The 17,320-nt window shown below is 39.3% G+C and overlaps 1 protein-coding gene across 1 annotated transcript; it reads right to left on the bottom strand.

The window, feature by feature from the left end:
• LOC109710913 lies at nucleotides 1,443-3,361 on the bottom strand. Its single transcript, XM_020233723.1, has 2 exons — nucleotides 3,278-3,361; nucleotides 1,443-2,900 (listed from the first exon to the last, which is right to left on the bottom strand). The coding sequence occupies exon 2, from the start codon at nucleotides 2,893-2,895 to the stop codon at nucleotides 1,501-1,503; it is 1,395 nt and encodes a 464-aa protein (XP_020089312.1). The 5' UTR covers nucleotides 2,896-2,900; nucleotides 3,278-3,361; the 3' UTR covers nucleotides 1,443-1,500.

The following is a 17,320-nucleotide window of genomic DNA, read 5'->3' as shown; positions in this document are numbered from 1 at the left end:
AATCACGCCGAATCCACGACGCCACTCGAATCCACGAGCCCACGATCCGAATCCACGAACCGCCGTCAAATACGCCGAATCCACGACGCCACCATGAAGAATATCATGAATATGGTGATCCTTCGCTTTGGAGTATCGTAGAAAACCAGGGAATAGAACTCCAAGCGAAGCGGAGATCAAATCGACATATTAATATCAAATTTCAATATCTCGATTTGATCTAAAAGAGGCTTTTTGTAGAAAATAGGTTTTTGATGAAATCCGAGCCTCTAGGGTTTCTCAAATATGTATTTTCGTGATGCTTAATCAGTTAGAGAACCCCTATAGCTTATTTATAGACTTTAGAATCAAAACAGAGTAGGATTAGAAAGTTTCTTTCCAAAATCAGCACCTTGTACCGGAACAAGGAAAGCTGTCCAGGGTACACCATGACGGAAGATTTTTCTGCGAAGCTCCTGTACCCTGGATAGCTTTAGCTTGTTCCGGAACAGGGCTTGTACCGGTACAGCATGAAGCTTGTACCGGAACAACCATCAAACTTTCTGCGCAACGTTGATGGCTGTACCCTGGACAGAAAAACCTTGTACCGGAACAACCATCAAACTTTCTGCGCAACGTTGATGGCTGTACCCTGGACAGAAAACCCTTGTACCGGTACAGCAATGCAATTTTCGCTGAAAATGCATTGTTTCGGGTTTTACAAACTCTTAGAAACTTTCTAATCAATTACAACTTGAAAATATGATTCTAAGATCTATAAATAAGTATGAATCACCATAAACAAGATTTAAAACTTACCTACGCATCGTGATTCAAGTTTTGCGTGTTTTGCGTCCTTTCCGATTCTTCGAAGTCTTGGATTCTTCGATCTTCAATACTCCGCTCCGAACTTCTTCAAGACTCCGACTCGACCCACGAAACTTGCCAACACATAGGACCTAACAATCTCCCCCTTTGGCAATTTCGTGACAAAACACACACAAACTCACAAATTACAATTTAAAGAAAAAACGAAGTTCAATGTCATCACCAAAACATCGAACCCCTCGCGTGTAATCCAAATACAATATGAAACTCAGAATTACATCAAAACTCCTAAAACAGACTCTATGACTTAGACGCAACTAGGAGTCTTGAAGTCTTGAAATCCTGCAAAACAAATCACTCAAAAATGATTAGCCTTAAATTCTTATACCTTCTCCCCCTTTGTTCACATCTCCCCCTTTGTTCTTGAAGAATTCATCATCCTCAGTTCCAGTTTAATGCCTGTTTATCCATGCTCTCCCCCTTCATCTATGCTCTCCCCCTTTTTGTCAAAAATTGCCAAAAGAAAGCAAGTAAAAAGAGAAAACATACTAGAAAGCATAAGAGTAGTCCAGTCATAGTTACAGGCCTAAAACAAAAATAAGAACATGCAAAGGAAAGATAAGCAAGCATAACTAAAACATCGTCCTAGAAAGTAAGCATAATAAAGTAATAAGACGAAACCCAAGGAAGACATCACTCAGTGTCCTCGTCATCATCATCATCATCATCTCCTGCTCCAGCACCAGATCCCCCAGCCTCAGGAGCATCACCAGACGGTGGAATGAGAGGATGTCGTGAAGTCGATCTGGTATAAGTAGTAGGCTCAGTAGGAAAGATATCATCATGCCTACATCCCATTTTTTCCATCATTCTCTTCATCCCCATCTCCACCTTTCTCGCAAGATCGGCCAGTTTCTTTTTCATAGAGCGCACCTCGTGATGAAGTGATTCCACAGTAATCACTCCCCCTGAACTAGAAGATCCCTCACGCTCTGCTCGAGGTGGAGGTGCCTGGCTAGGAGCTGGTCGCGATGATCCCTTTGTTTGCTGAAATGATTTTAGTGTGCTGACTGACTTGGCCCAAGTTACAGCATCGATAGGACCAAGACCATAATCGTACTTCTCACATGAAACATCCACTCCACTGTCCTGCAGAATCCGTGTGATCAAAAGAGGAAATGGAAGGAGATCTCGTCGAGCAGAAGCCTGAATAACATGAATCATCCGCTGCCACATCAGAAAAGGAATGTTGATGTTCAATCCATGAGCTTGCCTCGGGTGACCAAGTAAAAACAATAGAAGCAATCGATCCCAACGAATCCTTTTGGTACCAATCGTAGGTTGAACATTGTAGCTCAAAACCAAGGAAAGTAGATGATACTCCGGTCGCAAATCCTTGGACTCTACATAGGCACGATTCGTTTGCACTCCAGCTCTGCAAATAGCCGCTACTATGGTATCCCAATGAGATAAGGACTGAAATCCTCCTGATGTATAAGGAAGACCTGCAGTGTCTACGGTCATCCCCAGAAGCTCTCCAATAGTATATGGGGTAACGGCAATCTTCTGTTGACGCACGAATGTCTCAAAAACATATGTCCCGGTCTCCTCATCTTCTGCTAAGACCCTTCCGTTCATATAGAACTCACGAATGAGTTCCACACAGAAAGGAGCACGAGCAGGGACTCTGCCAACCGGCTCAATGGGAACCCGCTGAAGTAACCGGCCAAAGTCAGGAACGTCATGAATGAGATCGGTGAAGTTGACATAACGCTCCGCAATACACGACTTGCTCATGTACATCCTCCGTCGCTCAGGAGGAACCTCCGCAGCACGCTTCGACCGAGTTTCTCTTGTACGAGAACCACCGCCACGTGAGGACTCGCCTGCTATTCCTTTGCCCTTGTCAAGCTGAGCAATAGGTTCTTCTGCCTCTTCAGGGGAGCTTTCTTGATAATCCGGATCCGAGCCGGACGCTTCTCCCGTTGTTCGTGTTCTCTTAGAGGACCCACGTCGACCTCTACCACTACCTCGTCCACGTCTCGTAGCCATCAGCACCAAAATCAGCAAAATGAATGAAAACGCCATTTTTCCTATACAAAAATTAGTCGTGCATGAACAAAAATTTTGAAAAATCTGAAAAAATAGCGAAAAAATTTCCAATAACATTAGAATGCATACAAATCCTTTTTCTAACCAGATCATGCAAAAATTTTCATTAAAAAATGACATTTTACAAAAAATCCCGAAATTACATGAAAAATGAAGCTTAGAACATGGATCAGCGAAAAATAATGTGATTTGATGTGATTCAAGTGTTCTAGAAGCAAGATAATGTCCTTAAGCACTGATCTACAGCAAAAAATTGCATCAAAAACGATCAAAAACAGAGATCTAAGCATGAACTCGAAATTTTTCGAAAAATAAACATGAACGCGATGAAACGATTAAATCCGAGCTAAATACTCACAAATTTCTGAGGGAAAACGTGTAGATCTGCAAGAGGAAGGCACCAGGGATTTTTAGAGAGAGAGAAAACGAAGTTTGATTCAGATTTGAGAAAGAACAAAAGCTCTGTAACCGGATATATATCCGCGGCTACAGTACCCGTACCGGTACTGAATCGTGTACCGGTACACGATCTCAGATTTCGAAAATTTGCTTTAAAAATCCATCAAATTTGAATTAAATTTATACAAATTAAGGCTTTTACTCCAAAAATTATTATAATGAAAATAAGATATTATAAAATTTCAAAATCCATCAAAACATCAAAATTTCATTATCAAAAGTGATTTAATAATTCAAAACCATCAAGATGCAAGTTGATGAAAAATGATTTTAGAAATTCAATAAAATTGACACCAATTTGTCGCAACATGTTCAAAATAAAGATTTAACTAATATGATACCGGGGGTGGCTCTTTGAGCATCTTTTCAACTTACCACCTTATAACTCCGAAAATTCTAATATACTTATATTTATTTTTTTTCAACCTTTTTCGGCTTTTTCAATTAAATTCCATGTGGTAGCTTCACACACTTGCCGGACGACCGGGGTGGTAGCTCTTTCCTACATGTGGTGGTAGTTTTCACACTCCTTTTAGGATGTAACTCTTTCCACATCTTTTACATATAGGAGTTTCTTTTTCTCCTTTTTTTTTATTTTTAAACAATTTCAAACTCCCCCTAAATTAGACAATCTCACAGTTGAAAATAATTTTGACGAATTTTAGTCAATTAGAGAATATCCATTCATCATATCCAACACTCACAACCAAGATGAATTAATCACCAAAAAATCAAATTTGATTTCAAAATTTTGATGAATTTATGCAATAAGAAATCATATAATAAATTATCGTCAAAATAATAAATAGTGGAGTAAAGACGATAATTAATATGAATTTACCTTAATATGATTGTGAAGATTAAACCCGTTTAACCAATTCTTTTTTAAAAAAAACTTTCTCTCCAAAAACGATTCTCAATCATCTCCTTTCTCAAAGATTTGAATTTTCCAAACACCTCTTCCTCAAAAAGATTTTTAAATAAACAAAAATTCAATGCACCAAAAATCATTCAAACATGTAATGCAATGAATAAAATTAAACAACAAGCACCAATCAAAGCATTACACTAAAGATCAAAAATGACTAAGACGAGGAGCAAGGAAAGATATCACCTTTCCGGATCCAAACTTGTCGGATCTTTGGTTTTCTCGGCTTGTCGACGTTTGGTGCCGTTTGCTTAGATTTTTGATCAATCGTTGGTGTTTTCTTCGCTTGAGGCTTAGGTAGAACTTGGCGTTTAGGCTTAGAAGTCCGATTCTTTTGAGGCACTCGACTTAAATTATTTTGCTTTTGATTCCGTGGGGGATGTCGAATAGTAGATGACGCCGATGGATGTTTTGAATTTGCCGATTGTGACTTGCCATTTTTGTTTGGGCAATTCCTTTTGATGTGTCCTTCGATGCCACATCGATGACACACTTTGCCTTTTGAAGTTGTTGAGACTTTAGATGTCGCCGTTTGATCCTTCTCAACATATGTCCGTTCATATCCAAGACCCAATTTGCTCGTTTGACCCAATCCAAGCATTTTGTCCAACTTCTTTGATCCCGAAGAAAATTGTTGAAGATCGGATTGGAGTTGACGAACTTGGTTGGTCAAGACTTGATTGGACTTGTGCGATTCATCAAATTGTTGCTCCAAAAATCCAATCTTGTCGTTAGAAGATTTGATCGTTGATTCCGCATCATTAAGCTTCTCTTGGAGGTCCGAATTAATCTTCAAGCTTGAATCCCTTTCCTCCTCAAGAACCTTATTCAAATTCTTTACGTTGTTGTTTTCCTCCTCAAGTTCCAACAAACGACGTCTCAACTTCTTGTTGAGTTTAGCCATCTTCTTTGATTCAATGAGAAGTTGATTGTACGCTTCCGCTATGTCGTCGTCGTTTGATTCCTCCTCACTTTCGCCATTGTTGCTCGATGAATCATGTGAAGAAAGAGAAATATTGGAGTTAGTAGCAATAGAGGATAAACACACAACATTCGACGAGGGAGTATTAGCAAATAGAGCAATTTGATCATTCTTTTCTTCGTCACTTGACGATGATTCACTTGATGTTGAATCATCCCACGTCTTTGCTTGCATAGCCTTTTGTCTATACGTCTTCTTCGAAGGACAATCCGTCGCAATGTGGCCAAAACCTTTACATTTGTAGCATTGGATCTCTCCTTCAAATTCATCCTTTTCCTTTGAAGACTTTGCACGGTTTTTATCCTTAGACTTTGAAGATGAAGATGATTTAGACAAAGATTGTCGCTTGGACGATGAAGCCTTGTCCAATCTATTCTTGTTCCGGAAATTTCGACGAAACTTCTTCGTGAGAAGCGCCAATTGTTGTTCAAAGTCCGCAATTGATAAGTCATCGTCGGAACTCGAGTCTTCGTCCTTCTCCTTTGTAGATTTCAATGCAACACCTGTGCTTTTAGAAGAAGACTTGGAAGAAGATTGATTAGTAGGAAAAGTCATTTCATACGTTTGTAAAGCTCCTACTAATTCTTCTACTTTCATCTCGTCCGGATGCTTAACCGTTTCGATTGCGGCAACCTTTGCCCGAAAGCGTTCCGGAAGAGTTCGAAGAATTTTACGAACAACTTTAGAATCCGGGATTTTCTCTCCCAAATTAGCACATGTATTAATGATATCTTGAAGCCTAGTGTAGTAATCGGTAAAAGATTCATGCTCCTCCATACGAATAGAATCAAATTGACTAGTCAACATTTGGAGCTTTTGAATTTTTACTAAACTAGTACCTTCATGTGTAATTTGTAGAGTATCCCAAATTTCTTTTGCCGTTTCGCATGCCGAAACCCGAGTAAACTCCGTTTGTGATAAAGCGTTGAATAAAGCATTAATTCCTTTACCATTAAACGAAGATGACTCGTTTTCATCTTTAGTCCACTTGTTTCGTGGTTTAGGGACGGTAGCACCATCGACAACTTCGGTAGGATGTTTCCATCCGAATTCAATAGCTTTCCATACCCGCTCATCGATTGCAATTAGAAAAGCTCTCATGCGAACTTTCCAATAGGCATAATTCGTGCCGTCGAAGAGCGGAGGTCGATTAATGTTACCACCTTCGGCCATTAGATAACAATTTATCTAGATCCCGCTCTGATACCAATTGAAAGTTTTGAGGAGCCCAAGGATCTATCTAGATTGTATCTATCACCTAGAGGGGGGTGAATAGGTGAACGGCCAAAAACCACAAATCTCGATGCAATAAAAATAAATGCGGAAAATAAAAAGCACACCGAGATTTACGTGGGAAAACTCCAAACTCGGAGTAAAAAACCCACGGGACCAACACGCGATAACAATCCACTAAGAATAAAAGATTACAAGGTGATTTACCGAATCCACGGACTCAAACCTCTCTTCTATCTTCTCCGGATCTCGCGCACACCAACGGGTTGTCCACGCCCCACGTCCGAATCCACGAACGCCACGTCCCGAATCCACGAAACGTCACCACTTCGAATCCACGAAGCCTCGATCACGTCGAATCCACGACGCCCACTCGAATCCACGAGCTCACGATCCGAATCCACGAACCGTCTTCGTTCACGCCGAATCCACGACGCCGTTCATGAAGAGCATCATGTGTATGGTGATCCTTCGCTTAGGAGTATCGTAGAAAACCAGGGAATAGAACTCCAAGCGAAGCGGAGATCAAATCGACATATTAATATCAAATTTCAATATCTCGATTTGATCTAAAAGAGGCTTTTTGTAGAAAATAGGTTTTTGATGAAATCCGAGCCTCTAGGGTTTCTCAAATATGTATTTTCGTGATGCTTAATCAGTTAGAGAACCCCTATAGCTTATTTATAGACTTTAGAATCAAAACAGAGTAGGATTAGAAAGTTTCTTTCCAAAATCAGCACCTTGTACCGGAACAAGGAAAGCTGTCCAGGGTACACCATGACGGAAGATTTTTCTGCGAAGCTCCTGTACCCTGGATAGCTTCAGCTTGTTCCGGAACAGGGCTTGTACCGGTACAGCATGAAGCTTGTACCGGAACAACCATCAAACTTTCTGCGCAACGTTGATGGCTGTACCCTGGACAGAAAACCCTTGTACCGGAACAACCATCAAACTTTCTGCGCAACGTTGATGGCTGTACCCTGGACAGAAAACCCTTGTACCGGTACAGCAATGCAATTTTCGCTGAAAATGCATTGTTTCGGGTTTTACAAACTCTTAGAAACTTTCTAATCAATTACAACTTGAAAATATGATTCTAAGATCTATAAATAAGTATGAATCACCATAAACAAGATTTAAAACTTACCTACGCATCGTGATTCAAGTTTTGCGTGTTTTGCGTCCTTTCCGATTCTTCGAAGTCTTGGATTCTTCGATCTTCAATACTCCGCTCCGAACTTCTTCAAGACTCCGACTCGACCCACGAAACTTGCCAACACATAGGACCTAACAATCTCCCCCTTTGGCAATTTCGTGACAAAACACACACAAACTCACAAATTACAATTTAAAGAAAAAACGAAGTTCAATGTCATCACCAAAACATCGAACCCCTCGCGTGTAATCCAAATACAATTTGAAACTCAAAATTACATCAAAACTCCTAAAACAGACTCTATGACTTAGACGCAACTAGGAGTCTTGAAGTCTTGATTTCCTGCAAACCAATTCATTCAAAAAATAATTAGCACTAAATTCTTATACCTTCTCCCCCTTTGTTCTTCACATCTCGATCACATCTCCCCCTTTGTTCTTGAACTCATCATCCTCTGCTTAGTTCATTGCCTGTTCATCCATGCTCTCCCCCTTTATCTACGCTCTCCCCCTTTTTGTCAAAAATTGCCAAAAGAAAGCAAATAAAGAGAGAAAACATACTAGAAAAGCATAAGCGTAATCAAGTCATAGTTACAGGCCAAAAAAAAAAAACAAGCAGAACTGAAACTAAAACATCATCCTAAAATGCAAATGAAGTGAAAGAGAGAGACTAAGCTCGACGAACGATCTCAGATTTCGAAAAATTTGCTTTAAAAATCCATCAAATTAAATTAATTTCAAATAAATTAAGGCTTTTACTCCAAGAATCATTATAATGACAATAAGATATTATAAAATTTCAAAATACATCAAAACATCAAAATTTCATTATCAAAAATAATTTAATGATTCAAAACCATCAAGATGTAAGTTGATGAAAAATGATTTTTAGAAATTCAACAAAAATTGACACCAATTTGTCGTAACACGTTCAAAATAGAGATTTAACTAATATGATACCGGGGGTGGCTCTTTGAGCATCTTTTTCAAACTAGCACCTTATTACTCCGAAAATTCTAAAATATTTATTTTTTTTCAACCTTTTTCGGCTTTTTCAATTAAATTCCATGTGGTAGCTTCACACACTTGCCGGACGACCGGGGTGGTAGCTCTTTCCTACATGTGGTGGTAGTTTTCACACTCCTTTTAGGATGTAACTCTTTCCACATCTTTTACATATAGGAGTTTCTTTTTCTCCTTTTTTTTTATTTTTAAACAATTTCAAACTCCCCCTAAATTAGACAATCTCACAATTGAAAATAATTTTGACGAATTTTAGTCAATTAGAGAATATCCATTCATCATATCCAACACTCACAACCAAGATGAATTAATCACCAAAAAATCAAATTTGATTTCAAAATTTTGATGAATTTATGCAATAAGAAATCATATAATAAATTATCGTCAAAATAATAAATAGTGGAGTAAAGACGATAATTAATATGAATTTAACTTAATATGATTGTGAAGATTAAACCCGTTTAACCAATCTTTTAAAAAACTTTCTCTCCAAAAACGATTCTCAATCATCTCCTTTCTCAAAGATTTGAATTTTCCAAACACCTCTTCCTCAAAAAGATTTTTAAATAAACAAAAATTCAATGCACCAAAAATCATTCAAACATGTAATGCAATGAATAAAATTAAACAACAAGCACCAATCAAAGCATTACACTAAAGATCAAAAATGACTAAGACGAGGAGCAAGGAAAGATATCACCTTTCCGGATCCAAACTTGTCGGATCTTTGGTTTTCTCGGCTTGTCAACGTTTGGTGCCGTTTGCTTAGATTTTTGATCAATCGTTGGTGTTTTCTTTGCTTGAGGCTTAGGTAGAACTTGGCGTTTAGGCTTAGAAGTCCGATTCTTTTGAGGCACTCGACTTAAATTATTTTGCTTTTGATTCCGTGGGGGATGTCGAATAGTAGATGACGCCGATGGATGTTTTGAATTTGCCGATTGTGACTTGCCATTTTTGTTTGGGCAATTCCTTTTGATGTGTCCTTCGATGCCACATCGATGACACACTTTGCCTTTTGAAGTTGTTGAGACTTTAGATGTCGCCGTTTGATCCTTCTCAACATATGTCCGTTCATATCCAAGACCCAATTTGCTCGTTTGACCCAATCCAAGCATTTTGTCCAACTTCTTTGATCCCGAAGAAAATTGTTGAAGATCGGATTGGAGTTGACGAACTTGATCGGTCAAGACTTGATTGGACTTGTGCGATTCATCAAATTGTTGCTCCAAAAATCCAATCTTGTCGTTAGAAGATTTGATCGTTGATTCCGCATCATTAAGCTTCTCTTGGAGGTCCGAATTAATCTTCAAGCTTGAATCCCTTTCCTCCTCAAGAACCTTATTCAAATTCTTTACGTTGTTGTTTTCCTCCTCAAGTTCCAACAAACGACGTCTCAACTTCTTGTTGAGTTTAGCCATCTTCTTTGATTCAATGAGAAGTTGATTGTACGCTTCCGCTATGTCGTCGTCGTTTGATTCCTCTTCACTTTCGCCATTGTTGCTCGATGAATCATGTGAAGAAAGAGAAATATTGGAGTTAGTAGCAAAAGAGGATAAACACACAACATTCGACGAAGGAGTATTAGCAAATAAAGCAATTTGATCATTCTTTTCTTCGTCACTTGACGATGATTCACTTGATGTTGAATCATCCCACGTCTTTGCTTGCATAGCCTTTTGTCTATACGTCTTCTTTGAAGGACAATCCGTCGCAATGTGGCCGTAGCCTTTGCACTTGAAGCATTGGATCTCGCCTTCAAAGACATCCTTTTCTTTCGAAGCCTTTGCACGCTTCTTCTCCTTAGATGTAGACGATGAAGATTTAGACGATGAAGCCTTGTCCGATCTATTCTTCTTTCGAAAATTCCGACGAAACTTCTTCGTGAGAAGCGCCAATTGTTGTTCAAAGTCCGCAATTGATAAATCATCGTCGGAACTCGAGTCTTCGTCCTTCTCCTTTGTAGATTTCAATGCAACACCTGTGCTTTTAGAAGAAGACTTGGAAGAAGATTGATTAGTAGGAAAAGTCATTTCATACGTTTGTAAAGCACCTACTAATTCTTCGACTTTCATCTCGTCCGGATGTTTGACCGTTTCGATCGCGGCTACTTTAGCCCGAAAACGTTCCGGAAGAGTGCGAAGGATTTTCCTAACAACCTTTGAATCCGGGATTTTCTCTCCCAAGTTAGCACATGTGTTCACAACATCTTGTAGACGTGTATAGTACTCGGTAAAGGTCTCATTTTCGTCCATAGAAATTGAATCAAACTTGCTAGTTAGCATTTGCAATTTTTGGACCTTTACTAAGCTCGTTCCTTCATGCGTAACTTGTAGAGTATCCCAAATTTCCTTTGCCGTTTCGCAAGCCGAAACACGAGTAAACTCCGTTTGAGACAATGCATTAAATAAAGCGTTTATGCCCTTGCCGTTAAACGAAGATGTCTCGTTTTCTTCTTTTGTCCACTTGTTCCGTGGTTTTGGCTTTTCAACATTATCGACCTTTTCTATCGGATGTTTCCACCCAAATTCAATTGATTGCCAAACCCGCTCATCGATAGCAATTAGAAAAGCTCTCATGCGAACTTTCCAATAGGCATAATTCGTGCCGTCGAAGAGCGGAGGTCGATTAATGTTACCACCTTCGGCCATTAGATAACAATTTATCTAGATCCCGCTCTGATACCAATTGAAAGTTTTGAGGAGCCCAAGGATCTATCTAGATTGTATCTATCACCTAGAGGGGGGTGAATAGGTGAACGGCCAAAAACCACAAATCTCGATGCAATAAAAATAAATGCGGAAAATAAAAAGCACACCGAGATTTACGTGGGAAAACTCCAACTTGGAGAAAAACCCACGGGACCAACACGCGAAAAAATAATTCACTAAGAGAAAAGATTACAAGGTGATTACCGACTCCACGGACTCAACCTCTCTTAACCTCCTATGAATCTTCGCGCTACCCTCCGGGTTGTCCACGCCCTCACGTCCGAATCCACGAACGCCTCCACTTCGAATCCACGAAGCTTCAATCACGCCGAATCCACGACGCCACTCGAATCCACGAGCCCACGATCCGAATCCACGAACCGCCGTCAAATACGCCGAATCCACGACGCCACCATGAAGAATATCATGAATATGGTGATCCTTCGCTTTGGAGTATCGTAGAAAACCAGGGAATAGAACTCCAAGCGAAGCGGAGATCAAATCGACATATTAATATCAAATTTCAATATCTCGATTTGATCTAAAAGAGGCTTTTTGTAGAAAATAGGTTTTTGATGAAATCCGAGCCTCTAGGGTTTCTCAAATATGTATTTTCGTGATGCTTAATCAGTTAGAGAACCCCTATAGCTTATTTATAGACTTTAGAATCAAAACAGAGTAGGATTAGAAAGTTTCTTTCCAAAATCAGCACCTTGTACCGGAACAAGGAAAGCTGTCCAGGGTACACCATGACGGAAGATTTTTCTGCGAAGCTCCTGTACCCTGGATAGCTTTAGCTTGTTCCGGAACAGGGCTTGTACCGGTACAGCATGAAGCTTGTACCGGAACAACCATCAAACTTTCTGCGCAACGTTGATGGCTGTACCCTGGACAGAAAAACCTTGTACCGGAACAACCATCAAACTTTCTGCGCAACGTTGATGGCTGTACCCTGGACAGAAAACCCTTGTACCGGTACAGCAATGCAATTTTCGCTGAAAATGCATTGTTTCGGGTTTTACAAACTCTTAGAAACTTTCTAATCAATTACAACTTGAAAATATGATTCTAAGATCTATAAATAAGTATGAATCACCATAAACAAGATTTAAAACTTACCTACGCATCGTGATTCAAGTTTTGCGTGTTTTGCGTCCTTTCCGATTCTTCGAAGTCTTGGATTCTTCGATCTTCAATACTCCGCTCCGAACTTCTTCAAGACTCCGACTCGACCCACGAAACTTGCCAACACATAGGACCTAACAATCTCCCCCTTTGGCAATTTCGTGACAAAACACACACAAACTCACAAATTACAATTTAAAGAAAAAACGAAGTTCAATGTCATCACCAAAACATCGAACCCCTCGCGTGTAATCCAAATACAATTTGAAACTCAAAATTACATCAAAACTCCTAAAACAGACTCTATGACTTAGACGCAACTAGGAGTCTTGAAGTCTTGATTTCCTGCAAACCAATTCATTCAAAAAATAATTAGCACTAAATTCTTATACCTTCTCCCCCTTTGTTCTTCACATCTCGATCACATCTCCCCCTTTGTTCTTGAACTCATCATCCTCTGCTTAGTTCATTGCCTGTTCATCCATGCTCTCCCCCTTCATCTACGCTCTCCCCCTTTTTGTCAAAAATTGCCAAAAGAAAGCAAATAAAGAGAGAAAACATACTAGAAAAACATAAGCGTAATCAAGTCATAGTTACAGGCCTAAAAGAAAAAACAAGCAGAACTGAAACTAAAACATCATCCTAAAATGCAAATGCAGTGAAAGAGAGAGACTAAGCTCGACGAACGATCTCAGATTTCGAAAAATTTGCTTTAAAAATCCATCAAATTAAATTAATTTCAAATAAATTAAGGCTTTTACTCCAAGAATCATTATAATGACAATAAGATATTATAAAATTTCAAAATACATCAAAACATCAAAATTTCATTATCAAAAATAATTTAATGATTCAAAACCATCAAGATGTAAGTTGATGAAAAATGATTTTTAGAAATTCAACAAAAATTGACACCAATTTGTCGTAACACGTTCAAAATAGAGATTTAACTAATATGGCACCGGGGGTGGCTCTTTGAGCATCTTTTCAACTTACCACCTTATAACTCCGAAAATTCTAATATACTTATATTTATTTTTTTTCAACCTTTTTCGGCTTTTTCAATTAAATTCCATGTGGTAGCTTCACACACTTGCCGGACGACCGGGGTGGTAGCTCTTTCCTACATGTGGTGGTAGTTTTCACACTCCTTTTGGATGTAACTCTTTCCACATCTTTTAAACATAGGAGTTTCTTTTTCTCTTTTTTTTTATTTTTAAACAATTTCAAACTCCCCCTAAATTAGACAATCTCACAATTGAAAATAATTTTGACGAATTTTAGTCAATTAGAGAATATCCATTCATCATATCCAACACTCACAACCAAGATGAATTAATCACCAAAAAATCAAATTTGATTTCAAAATTTTGATGAATTTATGCAATAAGAAATCATATAATAAATTATCGTCAAAATAATAAATAGTGGAGTAAAGACGATAATTAATATGAATTTACCTTAATATGATTTTGAAGATAAAACCCGTTTAAACAATCTCTTTTTTAAAAAAAACTTTCTCTCCAAAAACGATTCTCAATCATCTCCTTTCTCAAAGATTTGAATTTTCCAAACACCTCTTCCTCAAAAAGATTTTTAAATAAACAAAAATTCAATGCACCAAAAATCATTCAAACATGTAATGCAATGAATAAAATTAAACAACAAGCACCAATCAAAGCATTACACTAAAGATCAAAAATGACTAAGACGAGGAGCAAGGAAAGATATCACCTTTCCGGATCCAAACTTGTCGGATCTTTGGTTTTCTCGGCTTGTCGACGTTTGGTGCCGTTTGCTTAGATTTTTGATCAATCGTTGGTGTTTTCTTCGCTTGAGGCTTAGGTAGAACTTGGCGTTTAGGCTTAGAAGTCCGATTCTTTTGAGGCACTCGACTTAAATTATTTTGCTTTTGATTCCGTGGGGGATGTCGAATAGTAGATGACGCCGATGGATGTTTTGAATTTGCCGATTGTGACTTGCCATTTTTGTTTGGGCAATTCCTTTTGATGTGTCCTTCGATGCCACATCGATGACACACTTTGCCTTTTGAAGTTGTTGAGACTTTAGATGTCGCCGTTTGATCCTTCTCAACATATGTCCGTTCATATCCAAGGCCCAATTTGCTCGTTTGACCCAATCCAAGCATTTTGTCCAACTTCTTTGATCCCGAAGAAAATTGTTGAAGATCGGATTGGAGTTGACGAACTTGATTGGTCAAGACTTGATTGGACTTGTGCGATTCATGAAATTGATGCTCCAAAAATCCAATCTTGTCGTTAGAAGATTTGATCGTTGATTCCGCATCACTAAGCTTCTCTTGGAGGTCCGAATTAATCTTCAAGCTTGAATCCCTTTCCTCCTCAAGAACCTTATTCAAATTCTTTACGTTGTTGTTTTCCTCCTCAAGTTCCAACAAACGACGTCTCAACTTCTTGTTGAGTTTAGCCATCTTCTTTGATTCAATGAGAAGTTGATTGTACGCTTCCGCTATGTCGTCGTCGTTTGATTCCTCTTCACTTTCGCCATTGTTGCTCGATGAATCATGTGAAGAAAGAGAAATATTGGAGTTAGTAGCAAAAGAGGATAAACACACAACATTCGACGAAGGAGTATTAGCAAATAAGGCAATTTGATCATTCTTTTCTTCGTCACTTGACGATGATTCACTTGATGTTGAATCATCCCACGTCTTTGCTTGCATAGCCTTTTGTCTATACGTCTTCTTTGAAGGACAATCCGTCGCAATGTGGCCGTAGCCTTTGCACTTGAAGCATTGGATCTCGCCTTCAAAGACATCCTTTTCTTTCGAAGCCTTTGCACGCTTCTTCTCCTTAGATGTAGACGATGAAGATTTAGACGATGAAGCCTTGTCCGATCTATTCTTCTTCCGGAAATTTCGACGAAACTTCTTCGTGAGGAGCGCTAATTGATGTTCAAAATCCGCAATTGATAACTCGTCGTCGGAACTCGAGTCTTCGTCCTTCTCCTTTGTAGATTTCAATGCAACCCCTGTGCTTTTAGAGAAAGACTTGGAAGAAGATTGATTAGTAGGAAAAGTCATCTCATACGTTTGCAAAGCTCCTACTAATTCTTCTACTTTCATCTCGTCCGGATGTTTGACCGTTTCGATCGCGGCTACTTTAGCCCGAAAACGTTCCGGAAGAGTGCGAAGGATTTTCCTAACAACCTTTGAATCCGGGATTTTCTCTCCCAAGTTAGCACATGTGTTCACAACATCTTGTAGACGTGTATAGTACTCGGTAAAGGTCTCATTTTCGTCCATAGAAATTGAATCAAACTTGCTAGTTAGCATTTGCAATTTTTGGACCTTTACTAAGCTTGTTCCTTCATGCGTAACTTGTAGAGTATCCCAAATTTCTTTTGCCGTTTCGCATGCCGAAACACGAGTAAACTCCGTTTGAGACAATGCATTAAATAAAGAGTTTATGCCCTTGCCGTTAAACGAAGATGACTCGTTTTCTTCTTTCGTCCATTTGTTCCGTGGTTTTGGCTTTTCAACATTATCGACCTTTTCTATCGGATGTTTCCACCCAAATTCAATTGATTGCCAAACCCGCTCATCGATAGCAATTAGAAAAGCTCTCATGCGAACTTTCCAATAGGCATAATTCGTGCCGTCGAAGAGCGGAGGTCGATTAATGTTACCACCTTCGGCCATTAGATAACAATTTATCTAGATCCCGCTCTGATACCAATTGAAAGTTTTGAGGAGCCCAAGGATCTATCTAGATTGTATCTATCACCTAGAGGGGGGTGAATAGGTGAACGGCCAAAAACCACAAATCTCGATGCAATAAAAATAAATGCGGAAAATAAAAAGCACACCGAGATTTACGTGGGAAAACTCCAACTTGGAGAAAAACCCACGGGACCAACACGCGAAAAAATAATTCACTAAGAGAAAAGATTACAAGGTGATTACCGACTCCACGGACTCAACCTCTCTTAACCTCCTATGAATCTTCGCGCTACCCTCCGGGTTGTCCACGCCCTCACGTCCGAATCCACGAACGCCTCCACTTCGAATCCACGAAGCTTCAATCACGCCGAATCCACGACGCCACTCGAATCCACGAGCCCACGATCCGAATCCACGAACCGCCGTCAAATACGCCGAATCCACGACGCCACCATGAAGAATATCATGAATATGGTGATCCTTCGCTTTGGAGTATCGTAGAAAACCAGGGAATAGAACTCCAAGCGAAGCGGAGATCAAATCGACATATAGAGAATGCGAAACGATATCTCGATTTGATCTAAAGAGGCTAATTTGTAGAAAATAGGTTTAGAATGAAATCCGAGCCTCTAGGGTTTCTCAAACATGTATTCTTATGATGCTTAATCAGTTAGAGAACCCCTATAGCTTATTTATAGACTTTAGAATCAAAACGGAGTAGGATTAGAAAGTTTCTTTCCAAAATCAGCACCTTGTACCGGAACAAGGAAAGCTGTCCAGGGTACACCATGACGGAAGATTTTTCTGCGAAGCTCCTGTACCCTGGATAGCTTCAGCTTGTTCCGGAACAGGGCTTGTACCGGTACAGCGTGAAGCTTGTACCGGAACAACCATCAAACGATCTGCGCAAACGTTGATGGCTGTACCCTGGACAGAAAACCCTTGTACCGGAACAACCATCAAACTTCTGCGCAAACGTTGATGGCTGTACCTTGGACAGAAAACCTTTATACCGGTACAACAATGCAATTTTCGCTGAAAATGCATTGTTTCGAGTTTTACAAGCTCTTAGAAACTTTCTAATC

Source organism: Ananas comosus, linkage group 5 (assembly GCF_001540865.1).
Source record: "Ananas comosus cultivar F153 linkage group 5, ASM154086v1, whole genome shotgun sequence".
Classification (NCBI taxonomy): Eukaryota; Viridiplantae; Streptophyta; class Magnoliopsida; order Poales; family Bromeliaceae; genus Ananas; species Ananas comosus.
The sequence above is the reverse complement of the archived record's forward strand: the minus strand, read 5'-3'. Positions and strand labels throughout refer to the sequence as shown.